General features: G+C 47.7%; 1 protein-coding gene across 6 annotated transcripts in view; it reads right to left on the bottom strand.

Moving 5' to 3' along the window:
* Window positions 1-26,744, bottom strand: part of Tanc1 (tetratricopeptide repeat, ankyrin repeat and coiled-coil containing 1) — a 233,790-nt gene that overhangs the window by 41,323 nt on the left and 165,723 nt on the right. For 3 of the 6 annotated variants that reach the window (XM_063283615.1, XM_006234204.4, XM_039104830.2), the window contains 7 exons: window positions 18,263-18,526; window positions 13,012-13,134; window positions 11,853-12,134; window positions 10,297-10,448; window positions 7,840-8,071; window positions 6,068-6,234; window positions 3,983-4,590 (listed from right to left, as the gene is read on the bottom strand). In XM_063283615.1, coding sequence (XP_063139685.1) covers window positions 3,983-4,590; window positions 6,068-6,234; window positions 7,840-8,071; window positions 10,297-10,448; window positions 11,853-12,134; window positions 13,012-13,134; window positions 18,263-18,526 — 1,828 coding nt within the window. 6 annotated transcript variants of the gene reach the window in all.

Genomic DNA, 26,744 nt, shown 5'->3' with positions numbered 1-26,744 from the left:
GGGGGCAGTCTGCCAGACTCAAGAGCTTGGGCTTGTGGGAGAAAAACACTGGGTACCTACTCCCTTCACGAAGTACCCACCTGGAGGAGACACATTATCACCATATTGGGATTCAGCTAGAAAAACCATGCAAAGAGGAGATGTGTCAAGAGAACCAGGAGGCAGCCCCAGCCTGACACAGTCCAACTTCCCTTCCTCTGAATTTACGGTTCCCTTTCCTTGTGGAGTACAGTCTCAGTGACATTCCCTACAAGACCCCAGTTTCCTGCATCACTGAATCTAAACCACAACTTCCCCTCTCCTCTCTGTGCCTCCTTGCAACTCAGAAGGAAAAAGGCGTCTCCTGAGGAGGCAGGGCTAATTTCTAATAGCCTCCTCCCAACCCTCACTGCCCTTCACCTCTCTCGGAATCTCCAACCTCCTTCCCTGCAACCCTCCTCCACATCTTGAAGCGCAGAGAGCTTTCCCCCTCCCTGGGTCAAGGACACCACACCAAGTCACACCACACTTCTGTCACAGATGTTCAATCTACCGACTTCCCCAACCCTGCCCCCCCCCCCCCCCAGAGAGGTTCTCCGCAGGCTCAAACTGCTCAAAAGCAGAACCAGCTCTGACTTGAAAAGACCTGATCCATAGCTCCCACCTTTCTACTACTTTCTCCTGCCGCTGGCACAGCAGCCCCTAAGCCCCGTACCCTCCCACTCCTGCCCACATGCACTCTATTCCCCGGAACCTTCAAGAGTTCTCCAGAGGTGACAGCTAAGAGGTCTTCTGGTGGCCCTTCCCAGTCTTCCACCCCGTGACAGAGCTCCCGTCAAGCTAGATGTACTGTTGCCAGAACATGCCCTGTGCTGCTTCTGATGGCTCTCCCTGTCTGCAGTAGCTTGTCCTTCCTATTAATACCCTAAATCCCTTTCTTCCTCCTGTTAACTGCATGGAGAAAATAGCAGAGACTGCTTTAGATCCTGTGTCCTTGGGAAAGGTTAAGGCGGTAAGAAACTAAAGCTATGGTGGTCAGGGGCTACTATGACCACACCGAGATTTAAAACTGCACATCTTTTTTGTTTATTTTGTTTTGGTTTTTCCAGACAGGGTTTCTCTATGTAGTCTTGGCTGTCCTGGAACTCTCTCTGTAGACCAGGCTGGCCTCAAACCCACACAGATCCGACTGGGTCTGCCTCCCAAGTGCTGGGATTAAAGGTGTGCACTTTAATCAACCCGACCTGTTTATCTCCTTTTAGGAATGTCTGCCACAATCTTCGAGGTACCCTTGGCAAAATGAAAAACAGAAAATATATGAATGAGAGAACAAAGCAAAGGGCATGGACGTACTCGACTTCAAAACCCAACATACAGCTCTAGCTATCAAAACAGCATGATAGTAGAATAAAAGCCCACAGACTACCGGAACACAGCAGCAAACTCACATTCTTACAGACCACAGATTTCAACAAAAGTGATGCTAACATACAGCAAAGAAAGAACTCTGTTCAAGCAAGCAGGAGAGTGTAAAACTGTAGCTGGAGAGATGGTTCAGCAGTTAAGAGCACTGTCTGCTTGCTCTTCCAGAGGTCCCGAGTTCAATCTCCAGTAGCTCACAACCATCTATCTGTAATGAGACCTGATGCCCTTCCTCTGGGCAGATAGAGCACTCATATACATAAATAAATAAATTTTTCAAAAGGACTAGAGCAATGGCTCAGCGGTTAAGAACTCTGACTGTGCTCTCCCAGGTTCTGAGAGGTTCTGAGTTCAAATTCCCAGCACCCACATGGTGGCTCACAACCATCTGGAATGAGATTTGGTGCCCTCTTCTGGCCTGCAACCTACGTGCAGGTAGAATGCTGTATACATGATAGATAGATAGATAGATAGATAGATAGATAGATAGATAGATAGATAGATAGATAGAAAGAATGACAGAGGTAGATAGGTGGGTAGGTAGGTAAATAGGTAGATAGATGGATGGATGGATGGATAGATAGATAGATAGATAGATAGATAGATAGATAGATAGATAGATAGATAGAAAGTAAGACTAAGCTATGAAGTAGAAGGAAAACAGGAAACTCTTGAACAGGAATCTTAGAATGAACAAGGACTGCCCTGAAGAAGACCTCAAAAGCAGTGGAAAGCAAAAGCAAAGCAGACAGGTAGGGCTGAGGAGAGAGAAGTCAGCACAGGGACAGCCTACGAAATGGGTACATTCATGAGATGTGATCCTCAGGTCCTGGTGACTGTATCTGGGGTTACCGTTACTGTGTGGAGCAGCCACCACACTCAGACGTGTCTTGCACTGTACCACCAACCACTGTTCAAAATGCAGCACTCCTCTAACACCAGCCCTGAGAGTCTCCTGATGTTCTTTGTCTCTGCGAACTCAAGCTGCAGCTCCCCTCCCTCCATGTAACATGCTCCCTTCTCCCTGAAAAAACATGTAACGTGGTGAAAAGTGTCACCACTCACACTTCGATGCCTCTGGTAATGCTTCTAGTAGGCAACCTGCTGAGCTAAACCAGGTCTGAACGATAATAAACCCGGAGTCCAGTGTCACCTACAGCCATGGGGAGTACAGGTCGGGAGGGTGGCGGCCATGTGGCTCCCAGGAACTCACTGCCTCTTCACTTCCAGAGCCAGTCATCTGGCCCCGTGCCCACAAACACTCTGAGGAGACGATGCGCAGTTTGCCAGCCCCATCACTAGAGTAGGGGCAATGCTGACCCAGAGAACAGCTGCTCAGGAAAACAAAGATGCCAGCTACACAGATATCGCATATTACTGTGATATTATTAAAAATTGTAAAGTTTTCTATCAGTTCCCACAAGCTGGATCCACTCGCTCCAGCTGCTACTCTACCACGAGGTCCGAAAGCCGCCCTCTCCTGGCTGTCTCCCTTTTAGCCGCCCTTTCTGCGTGGTCACCTAGGTGGTTGTTACCAAGCCTGACACACACATTGAGTTCCTCAGGCCGTGCTATTGTGGCCCACACCATGCTAGCCCCAAGCAGTCTATAGCCTAGCATGGCTTCCTGTCATGGACTCTGTTCGCACTCCCAACAACCCGGTTAAGTCATGACTCAACAAACTGGAACCCAACAATGGTTTATATGTTAAATGCTCAATATACAATGCATCCACGCCATGAACTTACATCCAATTGATAAGGATATAAACCGCCCACCTAGATAAGATATAGTTTGCTCATCTAGACACACAAAATCCTGTACACATCCATCCCTTAAGAATTCCTAACAACCTGTATCTGTGTAGAGATGTACGGCTGCCTCCATGTTGCTTCTCCCGCTGCTTCTCCCCTCGCTCCAGTCTCCTCTCTAAAACTTTTCTCCCGCCCATCCTTCCTTCTTGACCAATGACAGGCCTTGTTCTATCCTGTGCCTGCCTTCACCTGCATAACGAACAACATCAACCTACAGGGTCTTGAGAATGGCCATGGCCAAAAGCACTAGGAGCCTCCTGACCTCTCACCTATTGTGTACTAGGAGGCAGGCAAGCAGGCAAGCAGGCAAGTATCCTGGCTGGCCTTCTCTGTGAGGAGACAGCTAACTAGATTATAGGGCTCCCTTCTGCCCTCACACATCTGTGCTATATGGCCGAGGGTAGTCAGGAAGTGGCAGGGGGTTAAGAATCCAAGACACTCCCACTCCGTCCCTCCCCTGGTCACTGACAAGCTTGCTAGTCCCTAAAGCAGAGACATATTACCCATGTATGGCCCTGCCACGCTGGTGGGATGAATCAGACCAATGAAAACAATTAGCATCTAGGAGCCACGTCCCCGGCACCACCTCCCTGGCACCACCTCCCTGCCTTCTACCCAAATACACTAGAAGTGCCCTGCCGTTTCAGCAATCCAAGGAAGGAATCTTTGTAGATCCTGACCAAATACAGGGAAGCAAACAACAAAACCACCGAGTACTTGGTGCTTAAATCCCCGTGAGAGCCAACAGAAGCAAGCATCTGCGTTACCTGGGCTCACACAGGAAGGCTGTGCTTTCGCCATCCGCTCTCCACACCAGCCACTCTCTGAAGGACGGGTGGCAGAACATCCGGGTTTTGTCTCTCCTCTTAATGAGGAAGCAAGAGAGGGCCTCCATCCTCTGCTGAAAGTCCTCCCAGCCCTGCTCGCCTTGGATGTGGCCGGCGTTGATCGCCTGGAATATCTGCTCATCCGTCATGGGGTGGAGGGACGCGAGGGCCACGTTCAAAATGGGAAGGGCTCGGTCGAAGGCAGACTGGGTCATGAACTTCATGTTGCACTGCAGCAAATAGAGCTCAGACAGAGACACAGGCACCACCTTGTAGCTGGCGCTCTTTATGACCAGGTGGCCCCGCTGGAAGAGGTCCAGCGTGAGCTTGAGGTACAGGTAGGAGCCAAGGCTCCGCAGCACCAGGTGGCTGCTGACTTTGCCGATGAGGGCGGCGTCGGCCTTGCCGTTCAGGGAGATGTTGCTGAGGATGTCCTGACTGCTGTGGACCCTGTGCTGGACGTATGCGTGCAGGTCGCTGTGGATGTCCTGGTTGCCTGGGAAGTCGTCTAAGGAAAGCTTGACAAAAGGCAGCGTGCTGATGATTTCCTGAGAGAGAAAAAAAAAAACGCAATCCCGGTGTTAGCCCCCAAAGAGATTCCCTCCCACTTTAAACCAGGCTCGCCCGGCCCCTTTCAAGGAGGATTTCCGTGGATTACAGGGACTCGCTGTTTTGTATTCAAACATGTAATAGGATGAGGTACTGATAAAAAGCTTAAGTGAAAGAAATCCTGAGGGGAGATAGGATCTCTCCCAAAGCCCCCACTAAGGACTCTGGGCCAAGGGAGCAGAGGGAGGGGCCCCAGGAGGCAGCAGCAGCAGCAGCAGCAGCCAGGCCACACCAACAGAAGGGGCAGAGAGACCCTGCAGGTGACCCGATACCCATAATCCCTGAGCGGCTGGTTCTAGAACCAGGGTAAACACGAACCAACACGGCGCGTCTAAGAAGGCAGCCAGACCCTGAGGTAAGACGTGCCCTCTCCGCATCAGATACCAGGGCTGTGTAACCCTGCCAGGGAACAGGAGACTTCCCGCTCGGCCTGTGTCCCCAGACCACGAGCAGCAGGAATCACTTCCTGCTCTGCTATAGCACGTTCTCAGTTTAAAAGAATTTTAAGTATTCTTTTCGAAAAAAGTATTTTGTTTTGTCTGCATGTCTGTGCACCAAGTGCATGCCTGGTACCCATGACGAGGGTGTCGGACCAGGGAGGTAGAGCTCTGGTGGTTGTGAGCCACCGTATGGGTGCCAGGAAGCAAACCCAAGTTGTACAAAAGAGCAGCCCACGTTCTTAATCGCCGACCCATCTCTCCTTGGCTGAATCTGAAGTGCACAGGGTCACTGACGTTCCTGCTCCTTTATTCCCAAGACAAGGTCCTAGCCCCAAGAAACGATTTAACTTCTCACGAACTCTTCTGAAGCCCACGCCGTTTTTTTAAGGTAGTAATGGCAGGAAGAGGGTAGTGGACGGCCGCTCCCGTGCTGCGCGGAAACTGATCTTAGCAACAAGCCAGCACAGGGATACAGGAACCAGTTCCAAGTTTTAACCCAGCTGCTAGATTGTGCTTAGTGTGGGAGACCTGACTGAAAATGTATGACCCCAAAGGTCATAGAGAGAAGCGTGGGCTGCCATTTAAATGTAGGTTTAGTTGCGGGTTTTAGTAAGGAAAAATCATGAACACGATTACCCAGCTCCACGAAATGAAACAAGTCATGCCCATAACAAATGGCTCCCAAACCCAGAAGCTCCAGTACTTTGCTTGACCGGAAACCTCAGTCGGAAATCTCAGCCCGTTCACACCTCACTACAGAAGCCAGCTGCCATTTCACTGACAGTAGGCTGCTCAGCTGACACTGTGACGATTCTTGTTCCTATGGGACTCTCTGAACCACTTTTTTCAAAGTCCCAATAATGGTTTTCAATTCAGTAGCCAAACGGGCTCTAACACTAGCCCAGGAGCACTTGCCTCTGTATATGTGGGGTGTGGGAACTTGGAAAGAGAGCGGGGGATGGGGGGTATTTGTCACCTGAAAATCTGCTCTCACGGTCACGATCAACTTCAGCCAGGGGGGGAACTTAGGAATGATTTTGGTAATGAATGAAGACAGCGTGTCCCCGTAATCAGGCTTATGAAATTCGGCTTCATTCAAGCCATCTATCAAGATGATGTATTCCTCTTCTGGAATTTTCTGCTCTGAAAGATGAAATGATTTTTAAGCAAATTAAGAAATGATACGTTTCTGTCACATGGCGCCACCCAGTGCATCTTAACATGCAGCTTAAAAGTGTTAGCAAAACCTCAAAAAGGTTTACATATGGCAGGAGACACGTTTTTCAACGAACCATATTTCCTATTAAATTTATAATGGAAAACAGAGCGCCGAGCCAAAAGAAAACCAAGTCTTACAAAACAGTTCTCAGAAACATGCTGCATTACAGACATCAGCACAGAGCTCAGTCTTACACAGTTAGTTCTGCATCCCAGGCTCATGTAGAATGCAGTTAGTTCTTCACAAACCCGGTAACCTGCAGCCAAAGTCACTGACATGCAGACCGCCTAAACCTGGAGCAGACACCTGGCCCACTGCTGGAACCCCTCAGCTGCCTGACTCCGAAATCCGAGGACCAGGAGTTCCCCATGGCACCACCAAGGGCTGTGTGGCCAGAATCTCTGGGCAGTGAAAGTGCTGCTTCACGGATGCCCAGGGCAGGTCCTTTGCACAGCAGCCTAAAGCTGGTTTTCTGTTTTACTAGCAACAGCTTCCTGCTCAGGGTACAGAGAGAGCATGACACAGCCATTTCAGACCCTCTTTCCAGTATCTTCTAGCAGAAGATGCTTTGTAGATGGGTAACTCAAAAAGGAGGAAGGTAAGGGATGGAAACCTGGAGGATCAATGATGTCACTGACAATCCTACCTGAGAAGGGGAAGGCGGGGGGGGGGGGGGGGGAACTAAATGAAAACTCCTAGAAATGGTATTAGATATAGATCTCAACTCATCTAATTAGGGGTTGTGGGGGGAGGGGAACATATTGGAAGATTCCCAACAATGCACTGGTTTCACTGCGGCCTGGAGTGTAGACGCTCTTCAGTGTGTGTTTTACCTACACGGAGCACTGTTATGTGCCTCCTCGAAATCTGGACAACTGTGATGGAGAAAACAAGGAAGTAATTCCGGGCAGCCCCCTGCCCACCCTTTTAGCTTACAGCCAGGAGAAGACTTTCTACCAGGAAAAGGGAAGCAGAGGGCAGGGTCCCAACCTCTGGAGAAGCGGAGAAGTCTGGGTATCAAAGCTCACCAACTACTTACAACAAGCATTAATCTTCCCACGGACTCATCTTCCCAGTTCCCTGCCTCTGAAGGCCCAAGCTGTTTCCTGTTTTGTTTTGACATCTTACTACTTCTAAAAGATCCTTCAGAAGATGAGCCTTAAAGCCCTGCTCTCAGTAGCCATTCACAGCCATGCGCTGTGGGTATGTATTAATAAGCTCTCTCAGCGCTGCCTACAGAGCTCATCTCACAGACCAAGTATCACATCTTTGTGGGACAGTAAGCCTACTCTTCCCGACAGTCACAGGGCTTCCCTAGAACTGCTCAGCTGTTGATTTCATCTACACCAGAGATGCTGCATTAGAAACGATGCCCCAGAAGACAGAGGTAGTGGCATCAGATATTGTATCGAGTCATCCACATCCTGTGCCTGTCACCCCCCCTCCCGGGGCTAAGCTGACCACCCTTCTGGGGACCACTTGGGCATCTGTCGTTACTGGGGAGTAACCACAAGGCTTCTGGATGGTACCGTTTCTTAGGTTTGTAAGTGGCTCCAGGATGCCCCTCTTGAAAGCAGCCACAGGATCCTGCACACAGGAGCGGAGGTTCAGCATGCTCTGTAGCTGGGGCTCCCTGATCAGAAGGTCTCGGTAGGCAGCCAGCTGGTGGGACCGGCACAGCAAAGCTGCAATGCTGTGCACAAACTCAGGTACCAGACACGTGTACGTGTTGTCTGCCTGGCAGTAATGGTAGGCCACCACCTAGGGAGAAACCGAGACATCAGCAGCCACCATCCCACGCCCTCCACAGCTCCCTGCATGAACTCAAACAGGAGCGCAAAAAACTCTTCCTGAGGTAAGACACTGAGTGTGTCTACTCCCTAAGACTGAGTCACTGACTGGCTTATTTATTCTGTTCTTCTTTATCTTGCTGAGTTCCCGGATGACTACTAGTTGCAGCCGCAAATCCATCTTGATTAACACAAAATTCAGGACAACTGTATTCTGTATTGAACGTAGATTAGCAAAAGTCATTTATAAAACCTAATGCCTCGTCTTGGCTCAGAGCACTTCCAAGCAAGCCATGTTCCCAATGCTGCCATCTGCCCTGAATTTCAGTTCTCAGCAGCAGCAGCAGCAGCACCCTGAGGGAACCCTCTGCTTATCCAAAAAGCACAGGATCAAGTTGGCGGCTAGGAACCCAAGCTGTAAAGTCAGAGCTGCTGCTTCCTCCTGGCAGAAGTGGCTCTCGCCCCCTCCCTTCATCCGCACTTCAAGGGACGATATGGAGACATTCAAAAGGGGCAGAGAAGCAATTACCAGATATGTGCCTATTGAAAGGGGCTCAAGGGGAGGAAGGGAAGAGCTGTCAACAGGCTGCAAGGCCGAGGGGGTTCCCTCAGTGAGGCAGATTGGCAGCGGCATCCCACATATGCCCCAATAGTGCCAGTGCCGAGCTCTTGGGAACAGGAGGTGTACTCTACAGAAATAAAAGCCCCACCATGCTGCAAATGTGGACGGAAGCAAGAATGTGAGTGAGAAGTGAGGGAGGCTAGAAGGACAGCACACTTGTGTGAGGCGCCCTATGCTTTCTAGAGTCTTCTAAGTCACCACCATCCAGCTCAGCCAACTCTGCAGCTGCTGTAGCGACAGGCCACAGAGCACGGGCTTCGGTGCGTCATGGAGGCCATAGACACAGGGTAAACTGTGTCAATGTGACAATGCAGTTCTAGTGAGAAGCAAGAGGTTCTATCTACAATGCAGCCTTTCTTAAGGCAACAGTTCTCAACCGTCCTGATGCTGCAGCTCCTCTTGTTGTGCTGACCTCCACCCATAAAGTTATTTCCATTGCTACTTTATAACTGTGACTCTGCTACTGGTGGAGATAGAGGTTTGCTAAAGGATGAAGCCCACTATCTTAGGGTAATTTACCACCATATTTTCTTGTGTAGATTACCATCTGCCCTTAGAGAAATGCTCCATGCTCTTCTACATGAACAGAGAAGAGCAGAAACCTATGCCAATCATCATAAGCTATCCAGTACCACACTGCCTTCTGCAACATTTGAGGATAGCATCCTGGTAACCCAAAGCAGGCCACAAAAACCACAGGTAGTTTTTAAAATTTGAATAAAGTTGATTTAAATCACAGGACACGCTATAGGTCATAGGACAAAGACAATTCAGTAACACCTTTGCTTCTGTAACCCGTGTGGTTATGTGTGCACACATGTTGTAAGGTGGGCCTCTTACTCTGGGTCATAATTATGATGTTCAAAAAAAAAACCTCCCTGCAAGGGTAGCTTTGAGGCCAGACTCCTTCATCTCAGATCATCCTTTCAAGACCAGAGGGCTGCTCTGAACCAGAGGTCAGATGGGGACTCATTATGCTACAAGCAGCTGCCTTCTTGGGGGGACGGTGACAGTGGGAGGGGGCTGGGCTGAGAGATACCTCATCAAGATAAGAAATGTGCCTGCTTTCATGCAGAAGGTGGCCTATGAGCCAATGTGGGACAAAGCAGGAGGAGGAGGAGGCATTCAGAAAATGCTTGATGATCATGTATTTAAAGAAAAAAGGCAGCCAAGGGTCTTTTACAACCTCCCAAGAAAGCAGGTGCAGAGGGTGCAGAGGCCCACAGGCCCCAGGCAACCGGGTGCAGGCAGAAGTGGTCTGGGCCAAGTTGAAACTTCTCAAATCTGCTTACACAGCAAATGAAAGGGCGTGTGCCTGTGCCATCAGATGTGCGGTGAGTACATGGTTATCCTACTGCCTCAAGGAACTCCGAGGGGACCACTCTGCTGTTGTCTTCAGGATTTATTCTCAGTAAAGCCTTTTCTTTTGGAGCACTCAATCGAACTTTATCAAGAGCTATAGTTCACTTCAGCACCAAGCAATTGTTTCTGTTTTAAAATCCTCTTTCAAACTCATTTTCAACGTCACCCACGTGACTCTTACTCTGGGAGCCCCCAAGTCAGAGGCAGGTTACCTTAGAGGCGAGGTATTTCACCGCATCCTCTCTTGGTCTCTGGCTGTCAACAGTACCGGGCCCGGGAGGTGTTCTGGCCGCACCGAGAGCGCTTGTGGAAGAACTTGGTGAAAGTAACGGAGTACCGGGAAGGTCATGGGTGGGATCTGAGGCTGGAGAGAGAGCCACAGACTGGACATCAGCATGTGGTATAACGAATGTGGAGTACACTTCTGAATTAGCCCCAGACAACTCTGAGTACAAACGAGTGAGCAGGCATAGCTCAGCATGAGGTCTGGAATGAGCACACCGACTCCTGCCTCATCCTCCTGCAGAGAGAGCTGCCTTCCTACGTTCCATCTCTTCTGGTTTAAAACAAATCTGCTGGACAGTGGTGGCGCACACCTTTAATCCCAGTATTCGGGAGGCAGAGGCAGGCAAATCTCTGAGTTCGAGGCCAGCCTGGTCTACAGAGTGGGTTCCAGGATGGCCAGGACAGAAAACCCTGCCTCAAAAAGCAAAAACAAAACAAAACAAATATCTCATATAACTCTCTTGTGCCTGTTCCTATTTCAAGGTATTTTCTATGTAGTAGGTTCACTGCGAATGAAACAGTCAGGGAAGCCGGGCATGGTGGGGTGTGCCTGGATCTCAGCACTTGGGGAAGGGGTTGAGACAAGAGGATCTCAAGTTCAAAGGTAGCCTGGGATGTAGGGAGTCCTTATTCACAGCGAGAATGCAAATGGTTAGCTATTCTGTCTCCCATTTAAATTAGTCTTCCTATTTTTGGTAAAGCCAGCAGAGAAGAAAAGGCTGTGGTAAACAGGGTATAAAAGGATTATGCATAGGGCTGGAGAGATGGTTCAGCGGTTAAGAGCGCTGACTGCTCTTCCAGAGGTCCTGAGTTCAATTCCCAGCGACCACATGGTGGCTCACAACCATCTGTAATGAGATCTAGTGCCCTCTTCTAGTGTGTCTGAAGACAGCTACGGTGTGCTCATATACATACAATAAATAAATATATCTTTTAAAAAAATTCTGCATAGGATAAAGGAAGGTAAACTAAGTGTGGGCATGCACACACACACACACACACACACACACACACACACGCACGCACACACGCAATGCATTCAACTCTTATTTGCCTTGTTTTTTCAATAGTCTGAGCACTTGGTTTCAAGATCCAAATTTTCCCTGGCCAGTTGATCAAAACCCTCTGCAGTAACGTATGTCTTGCATGCAAAACCGCCTTCGTTGAAAGAGGGAGACAAGGGCTCCATGTCAGAGGATACAAGAAGGCTGCCATCATTCTAGACATAGCTAACACACCCCCTAACAATGGGAGGCCCTCTCTCCCTCTTCACTCAAAAACAGGCACTAAAACCAAACACCCCATCACACTACTGTGACTAGAAGGATTCAGACAGTTCACAGCATAACCAATAAACTTAGACCCAATACAGCAGCTAGAACAACTTACGGAGAACTGGTAATTACTGTTCATTCAAACAGGAGTTCCCTCCATCTATCTTCTATCAATATAATAGGCCAGGTAAGTAGCACCACGCACGTACTTTTGAGAGATGAACTGGGGCTGCTGGATGCTATCTGTCTCATGCGGCTTCCATGACAGCTCAGTGCCACCAACTTGGAAATGATGGCTGTCTTCCCAAACCCTACATTTCCCACCACCACTGCTCCTCTGTTTTCTGCCAGTTCTGTGTTCCTCAAGTTCTCTTCTATCTGTTGAAAGAGCCAATCTCTTCCCACAAACACAGAGTCGGTCGTGATGCTTGGCACTTCGAAAAGCAAGGGCTTCAACAAAATCTCCTGTGGTTTGTAGGGAGCAAACCGTGCTTCAAAACAAACAAACAAACAAACATCGTTAGCAGAAGGGAGCATCATTTAAGATAAAAAGAAACACATGTCTAACTTGGTTCTATAAATTTTCTAGGATACTCTATTCATTATTTTTTTTGTTCCCCAGAGTATGCTGTTACAATGACTCTTGGTCATTGCTCATTTCCATGTTATTCTCAAACATATTTTTAAGCAAAGCAAAAGCCCCAATCATGTCTGGCTGGTTTAATCTGAAAGCACGTGGAAGACCGGTTCCTTCCACTCCTGCTCAGACGAAACCCAAACACAGATTCCCAGACTGGAGGGCACAGCCCTATCCAGATGCAAGGGTGTCCTGCCCACATGATGCAGGTAGAGCATGTGACCACACCGCTGTAGGATGTGGCTGATATGGTCTGAGGGACTGAAAACAAAACAAAAATGCTTTGTGAGGGACAACTATCTTATCACAGAATTATTTTTCCATCTCAGAAGTAATTTAATTACTTCTTTAAGCAAGAAGCCCGAGTTCTTAGAGCTGGCTCCCAGCAGACCCTTCAGATCCTTTTTTTTTTTTTATAAGATTTATTTTATTTATTCCATGTAAGTACACTGTAGCGGTCTTCAGACACACTAGAAGAGGGCGTCAGATCTCATTACAGATGGTTGTGAACCACCATGTGGTTGCTGGGAATTGAACTCAGGACCTCTGGAAGAGCAGTCAGTGCTCTTAACCACTGAGCCATCTCTCCAGCCTAGATCCTATTCTTCTTAAAGAGACAGCACAAACACACTTCACACCACACTTGCAGCACAGTTTCAGTGCTGGCTGCCAGACTTTCAGTGTTCCCTGGGCAAGCTCATCAACGTGACCTGGGATGCCAGAGCAAGTACCTTTAACTTCCTGTGCCCTACCTCCAGCCGTACTGTGCCAGGGCAATCTAATCGACGTCCGGAGAGGAGCATTTCTCTGTCCGTCTAAATAGCTCAAGTCTTCCAATTTGGTAGAACTTGTCGCTGCAATAGGGAAGCAGAACTGAGTTTAAGGCCACACCTAAAACTACTGTAAGTTATAAATTACTAAATTACTAAGCAGCTCTGCTCCACTTGCAACAAAGTTTACCTCGGGATAATCATTTGCGCCAGCTCATGTTTCTGGCGGGACTGTTAACTTGAAAAATGGAAACAATTAAGCACTACTCATTCTTAATGTTATGTTGATCTGGTTGCCAGGATTCACCATTATTCCTGGAGAGAAACTGACTTCACTATAATTTTTCTTAATGGAAAACAAAACAACAAAAACCCTTTGACAACCAGCGTCATGCAGCAGACCAGAGCCTACTGTTAATGCATGGGTTAACACACGGGTAATGTCAAGCTATTTTCTGCAGCTCTGGGAAGCTCTGTGCTGTTTGGAACTCCAGTCTTTCTACTTAAATAAGCAGATCCCGCATAGTCCACAGCGCTTAGAACAATTAAAGGCTAGCTCTTGGCAATAAAAATACAAAAACTATCTTATTCTTCAAGTGTGTGTGTGTGTGTGTAAAATATATGTGTGTGTGTATGAAGCCAGACATGATGGTGCACATCTTTAATCCTACCACTTGGGAGACAGAGGCAGATGGATCATCATGAATTCCAGGCCAGCCTGGTCTACATATAGAGTTTCAGGCTAGGTAAGGCTACTACATACTGAGACTTTATCTCAAAAACAAAACAAAACAAACAAAAACAAAAAGAACCCAAAATATATGCACATATAATTTATATTGATCATTAGTTATAATTAATATCATACTATATATAACATATTATATCTAATATGATATATTAGATATTTTAATGTATTATCGTGTTTATTTCTGACCAAGACACTAAGGTTCACAGCATGTAGGTATCTAATAAAGAGCATTAGGGTCAGCAATGGGTAAGCACACATAGTAATTCCAGAAGTTACATTCCAAGGGCTAAGCCTTTTGAAGTCCCTAGGAGGACTGGGATGCAAAGTACAGGATTCAAACTGGGCAATGAGATTCTAAAAACCCTCACGGCTGTTAGCAGCGTTGAGCTCCCCCTGAGCAGCCTCTATCCTCAACCCTCCTGTTCACCCTCTTGTTTCCCACTCTTCATTCTCTCAAAGCACCAAAGTTGAGGAGAGCCTCTGGCTTGACCAGTGCCCCCTGCATATCCCCCAAAACCAGCCAAGCAAGTGTTCTACCAACTGTCCCTCCCAGGCAGCAAGCAACTGCATCTTACCTGTGCATATCCACTGCCTAATTACACGCTGTGCAGATTTAAGTGAGCGCTCTGCTCATGGTCAGAGACTATGTACATCTCCCACATGTGAAAGATTCAGCAGAGCTGGCACGAAGTGTCTGCCGGTGACCCTAGTGCTCAGGTGATGGAGACTGGGGTGGGGGGGGTAATCAAGAGGACAAACGGAGTGACAGCCTCAGGCAGAAGTTTCAGACTGGCAGGTTAATCCTCAAGCTTCTCTACAGATCGCACACAGAGGGAAACTTCCAGCAGCGACTACAAGGCCACCCCCAGCCCTCCAGGCTTCCTACAGAAACACAACTTGAAACCCAATCCTAGGTTCAAGCCCGAGGCCTGGGATCCCAGCTCCTTTGGGGCTCCAGCAGAAGGCACCATGGCAGCCATAGTCCAGAGCTCACTTGAGAGCCAGGACTTTGGTTCTAAGGAGTACAAAGACACACGGAGTTTCAAAAGGCTTCTGTCTCCCCTTTCCCTGATCCCTTAGAGCGTGACATTCACTTTGTAACTTTGTGACAACTGAAAAGACTTTAAAAAAAATGACTATGAAAGACATTGTAATCAAAGCACTGGTTGGGTCGGGAGAGCCCTGTGTGCGTGACATGGATGTCGGAGATGGGGACACTTCAAGTGTCTCTGTTTTCAGATTTCCAGCACCAGTGTCTATACCAAAGTCCTCAGCAGGGCAGGCTGATTCCACACTCCGACCATAGCCAAGAGCTGGCATGGAGCACAGCCATGAATCCCAGCACTCGGGCGGCCGAGGCAAGGATCGTGAAATGCTGTTAGACCAGGGCTACAGGGCGAGATTCTTTTTCAAACGAGATGCAAACATGGTTAAGATGAGTCAAAAGCTTCAGTACGGCAGGAAGCACTGGCTGCAGCGAGCTCTCCTTCTTGGGGACATTTTTGAAGCCACCAAGACACCTGAGATGAGGAACAGTGAGGTCTCAGCTGCTCAGCCACAAGTTCAGGCACTCCCCTCCAAACGATGAAGCCATGATGGACCCTTCCACAGAGTCTCCCAGGCTCACGTTAGTCTACACAATAAACATCTAAAATGCAAAAAAAAAAAAAACAAACAAACAAACAAAAAAAAAACAAAACCCAAAAACAAAAACATTCTGGACCAAGAGAAATTAGAGGTTAAATAATTTCACACAGTGAAAACCCACTGCTACCATCTTTGTGTCTAGGCTATGCACACAGGCACATAGGAGCCCACCCTGTGCTTTACTTCTGCATAAGGAGCTCATCACGCCATAGGAAAGTGCTTGAGGGAGAGTTTTCTCCTAATCAAGGTAAAGAGTAACATGAGATGATGCCCTAAGTTGTTTGTTAACATACCAAAGGTACGTGCCAATAAGTCCTGGGCAATCGCCATTTCGTATTTCAAGAAGACTGGAACTCAGGTGGTTACTGCGTTTGTTGCTTTTCTAGAGAACTCCACACAGTGGTCTCTGATCCACTCAGAAATTGTTTCAAAAGATTAGACAAATGGTCAAAAACAGAAAAATCCCATGAGCTAGAGAGATGGCTCAGTGGTGAATAACGCTGGCTGCTCTTCCAGAGATCTAGGTTCAATTCCCAGCTCCCACATGGCAGCTCACAACTGTCTGTAACTCCAGTTCCAAGGCATCTCAAAGCCCTTTATGGCCTCCATGGATACTAGGCATATACACATGGTGCATAGAATTACATGCAGGCATAATACCAACACACACATACACACACACACACACACAAATTTTTTCAATAAAGTAAAACCTACTGGCCAACTTCTAGACTAGCCAAGATGCAATTTTAAATGTTTTGAGGATTAATTTTTAGTGAAGAAAAAGTGCCCATATTTCCTTTTGATATAACAGGCAACACTTCAAATTAATCCAACTCTGAAAAACACCTTCACCATCCCTAATCCTAGTCTATTTGGTTTTAGTCTTTCTTTGATTTAAAACAAAACAAAACAAAACAAAAAAGAAGAAAACTTCTTGTTCTCTACACTTCTCTTCAGGAGGTGATCTTACAGACTGCCTCTGTCCCTTCACCACAGATCCAGGTCCCATGTGGACAGCTATCACAGAGGCCAAGCGCCAGCTCTCACTCCTTCCTACCGAGTGGAGCTCTGGGCTTACATGCAAGCACTTTGACAAGATTTCATTCCATGGCCCGTCACATTTGATTTTAATACTAAATGTCTGCAGCCGGCCTCATAGCTGCAGGATACACAATGCTGAGTACAGCTCACACAACTGGACAGTATTTCTTTCCACAACCTTGACACATGGTGCTGTTCCCTCAGTTTTGGTGGCAGGAAGGTGGGCAGTAAAGAATCTACCAGACTCTTTGCTTGTTAACAGAAGCACAAGGTAGGACAGCTGCCTACGTCTGCATTTGGTTTGCAGTGCAATCCAAGAGCAAAGCCATTAGGCCTCAGAGTCTGCTCCAACTCAGAGGCAAATGCCACGGTTCCTAAGGAGGTCTAGCTTGAGGCACACGCAGGGCAATATCAGGTGAGCACAGCAGAAACCGGACGGCTTTGTTCCTCGATCCAAACAGTCTCTGAAAACATCAGCTCACACCCTCTGTCGCTTTGCACACACAAAGAGCTTCTGGCAAGACACTTCACCCACCAACTGAGTACTGTCAACATGCTAAAAAGTAAGTTTCTGAATTTTAAAAAAAGATTGGTTACCCTACAAGTGACCCAGTCACCATAACTAGGTAACTACAGCCTAAAACATTTTGAGTACCACATATTATGTTAAGTCAGTGGTGGGGGTGGAAGGGTGGGGGGGGTGGGAAGGGCGTGGGGTGGAGACGGGGAGCTTTTGGAAGAATCATCAATCTGTACCCATAATGCTCTCCACTACTCCTCCCTGACAGACAGGCCAAATCCCTCTTCTGGAACAAGGCCACTTTGCTTCCTTTGAAAGTGAATTAGAGTTGTGCCTCACAACTTTTCCATTAAGGCCATTTATTTACCAGCTGCTTCAGAATTCCATCATAAAAAACACCCAACAACAGGCAGAATGACCTAACACATATCGAAGGAGCAGCATAAATTACTGAAAGATCTTTTGATGTACAAAAAGCCAGCACAGTAGTGAGGGGGCCATTTTTTAAGCACTATGCTGGTTATAAAGAATTACCTGAACAAGTACCTCTTCAGAATTCAGCCTGAGAGCAGGAACACAGAAAGGAAAGACCTTCAAACTGCACAAGAGTGGAGCTGCACACTGCCCCCCTTTCCATATCCCGTGTTTGAAGATGGACCACGGGCCCATCCAACTCTCAGCCATGTCTCCATGTGTGTGTGTATGTGTGTGTGTATGTGAGTGTGCATGTGTGTGTGCGCATGCATGTGTGTGCGCGTGTGTGTGCTTGGCCCTATATCTAGCTGTCACAGCTTGCTCTCGCTACCACTACCGCACACAGTTTCATCTGTGAGCTCCCTTACAGCTAAATTTTACAGAAGCATTCGACCTCCCAGCTGTGGTGAGCTTCAACTATAAAAAACAAAGTTTCAAAGTTTAATTAGAAATCCTTTGATCTGGTTATCAACTTCACTTTAAATAATGCCTGTTATGTCAAGATATAATAAGGAGTCGTAATTCATACACGCTTAAAAGAAACACTAAGGGCAGGGTTACAGAGTAATGAACTTTTTTCCCCGTGTCTACAAAGAGCCAACATTCCAGATTTAAAGCAATACAGAGTAAAAGGACCACTAACAGACCGTGTATGCTTACAATGAGTACACTGAGGCCCATGGAAAAGATCACACTGCTGGCTCCTGTCTCGATTAATTTTCTGGGTAAAGAAACGGAACCCAGGACCTGAGGCTTCAGGAGAGGCATGGCCTTACCTGCAACTGAGTTGGGCCGTGGCATTATTAGCGAGCCTGAGCTCTGAGAATAAGGGACCGGACCATCTCCAGCTGAGGATTCCGCCTTGGGCAGTACGCTCTCCGCCGACCCAGTAGTCTCCTCTTCTGCCACTGGGGAACAGTTATCAGCCCTTCGGTCATGAAGCACTCCCTTCTGAACCCCTAACCTCAGGCTTCCATCTCTATTCCATTCCAGACTGGAGCCACTCCGGTCATCATTTTCCGATGAACTGGTAATTGTGGCTGAAATGAGAGATCAAAATACTTTGAAAATACTTTGAAGGAGGCTAGGTAGAGCTGGACGTGCTGAGAGTTCACACACACACACACACACACACACACACACACACACACACACCTCTCCCTCCCAGGACCAATGGAAAGTTTTCTGGTCTGTACAGATTTTTATCAAAGTATATTTCATACAATGTATCTTGGCAAATTAAAAGAATGTTGCTTATCAGGGGAAATAAACTGCTAAATCACTCTACAGGAAAGGGAAAAAAACTGATAGGAAGATAATGAAAAAGCTGACAAAATATCTGAGATTTAACAGTAAATCTATATAATGTGGAGATAATGAATCTTCCCTTTAACCAAGATGAATTTGCTCATATCTCATTAAATTCCTCTGAATCTTTAAATACCCAATCCCGCCAAACATTTGCTGGGGAGAAACACGGGTAACAAAGAGCTAAGGCGGAGAAGATGCAGGACAGAGAAACAAAGATGCAATTTAAAGTCCAAGAACCGGATCCTTGAAATGAGCAACCGTAAGGCAGGTTCAGCAAGGTGCAGAGAGATCAACTGGTCTGGTTTTGTAACAGGCAGATGAAAACTTGGTGTGACCAGTTCAGGGGAAGGACCGGTACGGGAAGGTCTGCTCTGGTTTTAGAATTAAAATTTAACTTTTAAGAAAGCAAACCAGAGCTGGGAATGGGGGTTGGGGAAATAGCAGAGGAAGGGAAAAACCAACCTAAAAACATCTAGGCAAAAGCACAGAGGGGTATGGGGGGAGTGAAGCCCAGTACTCACGCTACGCAGCAGCTACAGGTAGACGCCCCTAATTTTCAGTACTCAATGCCCTGTAACCACAGGTCACCTGGCCACTCGGACGGCCCCAACTGTTGACCTAATGCTGGCCTGTGTCCTTGAGGATGGGAACCATGCCCACTAATGCTCTGCTTGGATCCCAGCAGCTCGGGCCTCTGAACGGGATCCGGGCAAATGGGAGCGAGTTCGCCAGAGTGCACTCAGACCCAGCTGCCTGCGGGGAACACGGTGTCAGCAACTGGTAATTAAGTCTAGAGAGTCTCAGCTCCGGGACCAAAAGGGCTGAATGGCTTAAGTTTTGAAATGTCCTTAAAGGTTTAGCAGACAAACCACTTCCTTGCTGTCGCCATGGGACACCTGACCACGATTCTATGACTGTCCTTGCTGCTGCAGAAACACTGGTTTCTGGTTTCTTCCTATACGTAAGCCCTCTCTACATGTGGGAACCTTTGTAGTGTACCTACCTCAAGTGGACCTCCATTTCTGGATAGTGTGGTATGGTAGGGTGGGCACTGTAAATGCTCAATTAATATTTGCTGAATGAATGAATGCATGCATGCATGAATGAATGAATGAATGAGCAATTAACATTTCAATTTCACTTGTGGCCGATGATATACCCCACTGACCTCACTGCTACCTGCTCAGGACCCTTGGCCTCAAGCCTATCCAAAAAAGAAAGCCAGTATGAGTGGGGTCTGTTTCAACTTGTGGGAAGTCAAGATTATTATTCCAACACTCCCGCATGCGTGTGCTAGCAGCAACACGCCATGCTCCCATCTTTCTGGAATCAAGCCAGCCTCCAGTTCACGTGTAAGCAGAACACGCGTGATGACTCCGCCCGTTGTGGAAGTGCTGCTGACACTCGCTGGAGATCGCCAGAGATGGCTAATGCTTTTACGGGAACGGTTTAACTTATTAATGAGTTTATTGTTTATTTATGGGAATTCATTATTAATAGTAACTCTGTTCATAAGTTAAAAGCATAAAAATACAATCAGCCCCATAAAACAAATTGTTGCAAATCCAGTATTTGGGATTCTGAGTGCTTTTCCTGAGCCAGTAAGTTTTCAAGGCTGCTCCAACATCAAAATGATGGTGAAATAAAAGGGGAATGGGATGTCCAGACAGGAGGGGGTGGTGGTGGTGGGGTGGGAGGTGGTGATGTGCTCGGTTTCCCTGTCTTGGCTATTGTATTGGTGGCACCCGTCCTTAAAAAAACAAAAACAAAAACAAACAAACAAAACAACACATCTCAGGGTGATCAACACTTTTCTACATTTGCTCTCCCTCAGTACCACGTGCTCTTCAATAAATATCTCAGTTCCAACTACCACCCTAAGAGGAGGAAGAGGGACCGAGACCACCCCACTTCTTATTACAAGTGACAGCACAACACACTTGCAGCCTCGGGGTTCTAAGAAGCAGCTGGGGACATCTGGACGAGCCAGGTCTGGGTTCCTTGGTGACAGTATGGGCTGAAGGCTTAATTCTCAGACAGGGACAAGGTTCTACGTGGCCTCCAGGATGTGATGGGTGGAAACCCTCAAGCCCTGGCGGTGAGAGAAAGAAAAGTGGATGAGAGAAGGTGGCGGACAGAGAGTGCAACTTTTCTTGCTTTTTATTTTGTGGTATTGGGTGTCATATGCAGGGCCCTGTACCTCTTAGGGAAGTATTCTACTGCTGAGCTACACCCTTAGCCTGAGCTAGCCACTTGAAAGGGAGGCTAGAAAGGGTTGGGAGCTGGCAGCAGGAGACTGTAATGAGGAAAGGCAGCCCACTGGCCACACTCAACAGGGCACGGAGAGCTGGTGTCCGGAGACCCTTGACGCCCAATGGCATTGCTGTACTGCACAACTACAGGCAGTGGACTCTTGGCTCAGCTCAGCTATCACTAAGTCCCTGAGGCAAACCAGAGGGGCAAAGAAAGGCCAGTGATTCCATTTTCCTTGCACACTAAAAGCACACCTCATAGGACAGGTACAGTCTTCTAAAGAGAGAGAAAGCAGGCTCTCATAATAAATAGTTTACTGCTGCAAAAGATGCCAGGCCAACAGCAGCATAAACTCCTTTGTAGATTCTTAGCATGGTCACTTTGAAGAATATGTGGGCATACACAGCCATACACACCTAGGGCAATATCTTAAATATGAAGACTTAAAAAAAAAAAAATCTCTGGGCTGGAGAGATGGCTCAGTGGTTAAGAGCACTGACTGCTCTCCCAGAGGTCCTGAGTTCAATTCCCAGCGACCATATGGTGGCTCACAACCATCTATAATGAGATCTGACGCCCTCTTCTGGTGTGCCTGAAGACAGCTACAGTGTACTTACATATAATAAATAAACACATCTTTAAAAAACCAAAACTCTCTACAGTATGGTTTGGAGAGATGGCTCAGTAGTTAAGAGCATTTGGTGCTGAGGACCTGAGGTGAGAGACATTGCCACACCCCCATCAAGAGGTTCATAACTCCCTGTCATTCCCACCTTCCAAGGATCTGATGCCTTCTGGCCTCTGTGGACACCGGCACATATGTGACATGTACACAGATATATACAAATTCAAAATAAAAACAAATTTTTAAAAATATTTCTAAAAAAAAAATATTTCTAAATATGGTTTGACACCACCACCACCGGAAAGATAGTCTGAAATCGTCTAAGCACTCACGATCCTACCATTTCCGTCCGGCAGCTGGCAGAGACGCCAGTCTTCATCACCCACCGTGTCTGAACCGCTCTTCCACCATGGACACAGCACACCAGCCCACATTCTATCAAGCTGTCAGGTTAGACTGTGCCCCACAATGGGAGGTAAACAGAGCCAGGTGACGCTCACGACAGACTTGACATACCCTCTGCTCTCAACTGTATGCACTTTGGAAGAAACAGTGGTCTCTCTTCCTCTGTAGTCAATGCACACTTATCCATCTGCTCATTCACACATTCTCCCAGAATACCTTCCTGAGATACAAAAGCACACACTGACAAAGAGGATCCTCGTGACATCCGGGAAGAGGTGCCCAGGCCAGAGCCCACCCCACTCTGCAAAGGCAGGGACAGATCTGGACAGATAGTGGCATGTCCAACATCAGCTCGCTCCTCTGTGTAAGCAATGCATTTGCAAGACCTCCCTGGCTCGCCCGAGCTCAGGACGTAGGAGGGGCTGCATAGGTGGCTGTGGCTGCAGGAGGGTTTGCTGTCATCGGGTTATCCGCTCAGTCACCAAATAATGTAGTGAGTAAAGGTAGACAAAAACTGCTCTCTCCTCTGCTTTTCTTCAGCCATTCTTGGCTTTAGCTCAGCTTCTATGTTGGAAGTATACTTAAAATGGAATCAGGGGGGAAAAGTGTAGGTCCAGAGCCAAGTATCTCACTAGGACTAAATGACACTGTGGGGTTACAAGGGCATTAAGAAACTTAGGCAGATTACAATGCGAATTCATGCCTAGCCTGGTGGCCAAGCTTCGGCAGCACACAGCAGCGGGATCCTCTTTGAGCTACAGAGGAAAGACGGGTACAGAGGAAGTGTGTATACACATCCTGGACACACATCTAGAACAGGATCCTAAACACAAATGCTTGGGGATCCAACCTGGGCTCCACACCCTTTGAGAACCAGCATTGTGGATTCTCCAGGTGCACAGCATGGGACGCGTGTCCATCTTACAGGTATCACCTCATGCAACTGTGCTCCACTGGGGACGCGACATCACTTCCTGACCGCTCCTGGGAAAGCAAGGAAAACTGCGTGATCCTGACTTCCATCTTCTCTCTGGTCTCCTCTCCTTCGTCTGATTCATACCCTCAAAGGAAACTCCTGGTTAACCACACATCTATGAATGAGCGCCGCTTATCCCCTCGGGAGCAATTAAGTAATGAGTATCCTTAAGAAATAACGTGCCTACTGCAGTGGTTGACACGCCCGGCGTAACAGGGCTTACGGTGTGCCAGGCTCTGGTCTAAGCCCTTGTCATATCTTAACTCACTCACTCCTCACACCATCCTCACTGACAGGAAAGCCCCGCAACGCCCAAAGCGTCACACGCCTCAGAATGCTGTTCTGCTCCTGCCACACTAGTTCCAGAAACCCTGGGATATGTACCCCAATGCACAATAAAATATGTGCATACACTACTCTAGTTCGTTTACTAGGAAGCACACACCCCAAAATATGCATTTTTAAATGAGGGGAAAACAGAAACTACAATTTTCTCCCAGCGCTGCCTAGGTTGTCAGTCATTCTCACAGTCAAGAGCTACAGAGAACCCCACCCTTCCCTGGAGTTGGAAACATCTAAATAGGAGGTCACAGTCAAAGTGCCTCTTCAATGATCAGCACAACAGTTCTTTCCCCTTCCCGGACAACCGAAGACAAAGAAAGCAGCATTCAAACATTTGTTCAGTGGGTGCAGGGAAGAGCTTCGAAGTTAAAACATCACAGCGATGGATTAAAAAATCAAAGATGAAAGAAAAATAATGGCTGCTCACGGAAGTGGAAGAAAGGAAGAAATAGGCTAAAAAAAAAGGGGGGGGGGGGACATCCAGCCTTTTTAGAGCCTTCCTTGCCATGACCAAAGGAAAGTCACTGACCACTTCTGAAATTACACTTCAGTGCAGCAAAGGAACTCTGAGGCTGAGAGTCATGGCAGTTCCGAGTCAAAGCAGCCCTGTAGCAGTTCTCTAGGTCCCCGGACAGACAAAAGGTCTCAGTCCTCTCCTTTGGATTCACACCTCATACCAACAGTTTGCTCAGGAGAGATTCCCAGAGCACAAAGGCAGACTCTGCGCAGCTCAATTCTTCATGGCATCGTCTTTCTGGCCAGGTATACGGAACTGTGTATCTTTCGAATCCCCAACCCCAGGCCAACCTCACTACACGCTAGCAAAACACACACACACACACACACACACACACACACACACACACACACACACACACACACGGCAGTAGTTCCTGGCTCACCTGCTCCCAGCTCCTAGTGTCTATTAGTTCAGCAAGGAGAAGGTTACCTGGGAAGAATGCAAGCAACCCCTCCTGCCAGAGGGAATGCCCAGATGGGGCCCTGGAAACCTTCAGCTCCAAGGACTGTCTGGCCTCTCCTCCTGCACAGTCCCAGAATGGCAACCTGGCACTTCTGGCTAACCCTGCCCTTTGGGTGTTGTGCTGGGAACCCTGTGTACTGGATTGTGACAGCCAGGTCTCTGTACCAGATCTCCGGCTCAGTACTCACCCGCATTGCGCAAGGTATGCTTTGCCACAACATGCAGCAGGGCCAGGGACCCGGCTGCAGTTCTCAGGTATATTCATCAGGCCTTTCAATTGTGGAAACACCTGAAGGAATGGCGGCAGGCAGGGCAGTGTGGGAGGGAGAGGACTGGACCCGCCTCTCTCAACGAGAACACTGCCACAATTGGATCTGGCCTGGTAATGAAAGTCTCCGGGAAAAAAAGTCTGAGACCTGGATGTGACTTTTTCTACACGGTGCTTTGGAAAATCTATACACTGGCTACATCCACCATGGAGCTTTGAGCACACTCAAGTGATGCCCCAGAGCTCCATGCTCCTTGGAAAAGGGCTCTTGGCAAACGGTGGTCTGAGTTATTACGCACCTAGAGCCAGCACCTTTCATGGGAGTTGTCCAGTCAGACAGTGTTAGGACTAATGACTTCATAGTCCCATAGGTAGACAGCTTTGAAAATAGACACTGTGCCTTACTTTTTATTGTCCTAATACTGAACAAGCATGTTCCTGGCACACAGCAGGTGCCCATACATGCTTGCCAGTAGCCACAGAACAGCCTGAAAAACCCAAACACCCAGAGCGAATGCAGTCAGTGCAGATGCTGCTGGCTGGAACCACCAAGGATTTCTCCCCACATTTACTATGTTACCAAATCATAAATGTAAAGAGAAACTTCCCTTCTTTACCCGGGAGACTTTAAAAGGCTTCTATAATTAACGATGATTTTTAAATTGCAGGCAATGTAGCAAAATGACTATTAACCCAGATTTGAAACATTCTAAATAGTTATTACCAAATCCATTTCAAAGCATTCTAATTTTGGAGCGGGAGGCAGGGGGTGGGGGGGATACAGGTGGCAGCAGGGCAGCATTAGTATAAAATCAAAAGGGTGGGACTTACAAGTTTTAAATGAAAAGAAAGTACAATCCAATTACCACATCTGATCACCCCCCTGGAGACACAGTCACAGAAATGAAGAGACTAAGGGCCACCTCCAGAATCACTTTCATTTCACAAGGCTAGGAGGGGGCAGATAGAGTCAACAGAAGATAAAAGGCAGTCCATGATGACTTCTCATGTTCTAAGCAACTGTTCATGGAAGCAAATGTTAGCACATCCCACCAGGTGGCACGGAGGTATGGCCCAAGGGCCCCACAGCTTAGCATGAGCCATTCTCGCAAGAGAAATATTTCCATGAAGGTGTTCCCATCAAAGCTTACATTTGCTCCCCATTTCTAAGTGAGCGAGGGGAAGGGGGACAAATATCAGTACCCCAGGAAAGCGAAGGGAGAGAAACAGACAGCGAGCTGAGCTTGGCATTCACCACCCACACCTGCACTGCCTTGGAGGCTGCAGACCCCTGTGGTCCAGATTGGAGGAGGGGGTGAGGGGGAGGATGGGGCATGCACAGAGCTGACACATCATCTGGGAGAGACATGAAGAGTTGGGGAACAGGGCCATGGCACAGAGCCCTCCAGTCTTCCTGGACTTTCCCCAACACATCTCTCAAAAGCAACAGGTGCAGCTGCTGTAAAATACTCGAGCAATCGAGAACCTGGGCAGGCCAAAGTAAGCAGTGAAGAAGGGAATGGAAGGGAAAGGCTTTCACCTCTCCCCCACCCTCAGCCAGAGTGTCTAATGGTTAGACTACCTTGAAATCCTTCTGCTTGAAGAATCTTTACAGTGTGGTGGGGTGTGGTTTTGTTTGTTTTTTAAATCTTGGGGCAAGTGGGACAGCTCACCTGCTACACAAACCTGGCAGCCTAAGGTTGATCCCTGGTACCCCATAAAGACAGAAGCGGGAAAGTGACTCCATTAGGGTGTCTTCTGACTGCACACGAATAGTGTAGCACACATATCCACAGGCACATCAAACACACACACACACATTCACACACATGCACATACACACATGTATCTATTTGTGTTGAGAATTGGTTCTAATGCTTTGTCTTAATTTGGCTCCTAAAAGCCCTTCTTTCAGACTCGGAGGGCCCCTGCCCCCAGCTGGCTTTGATTGGTAATAAAGAACTGCCATACAGCCAATGGCTGGGCAGGGAGATGGAGGCGGGACTTTAAGGGTACTAAGGAGAAGAGAATTGCCCTGATGGGGGAGCAAGAAAAGCAGACTTAAAGGCCCACCAATATGTGAGATTCTGGGAAAG

Source organism: Rattus norvegicus, chromosome 3, assembly GCF_036323735.1.
Source record: "Rattus norvegicus strain BN/NHsdMcwi chromosome 3, GRCr8, whole genome shotgun sequence".
Classification (NCBI taxonomy): domain Eukaryota; kingdom Metazoa; phylum Chordata; class Mammalia; order Rodentia; family Muridae; genus Rattus; species Rattus norvegicus.
Note: the sequence above shows the minus strand (reverse complement) of the source record. Positions and strands in the feature narration are given on the sequence as shown.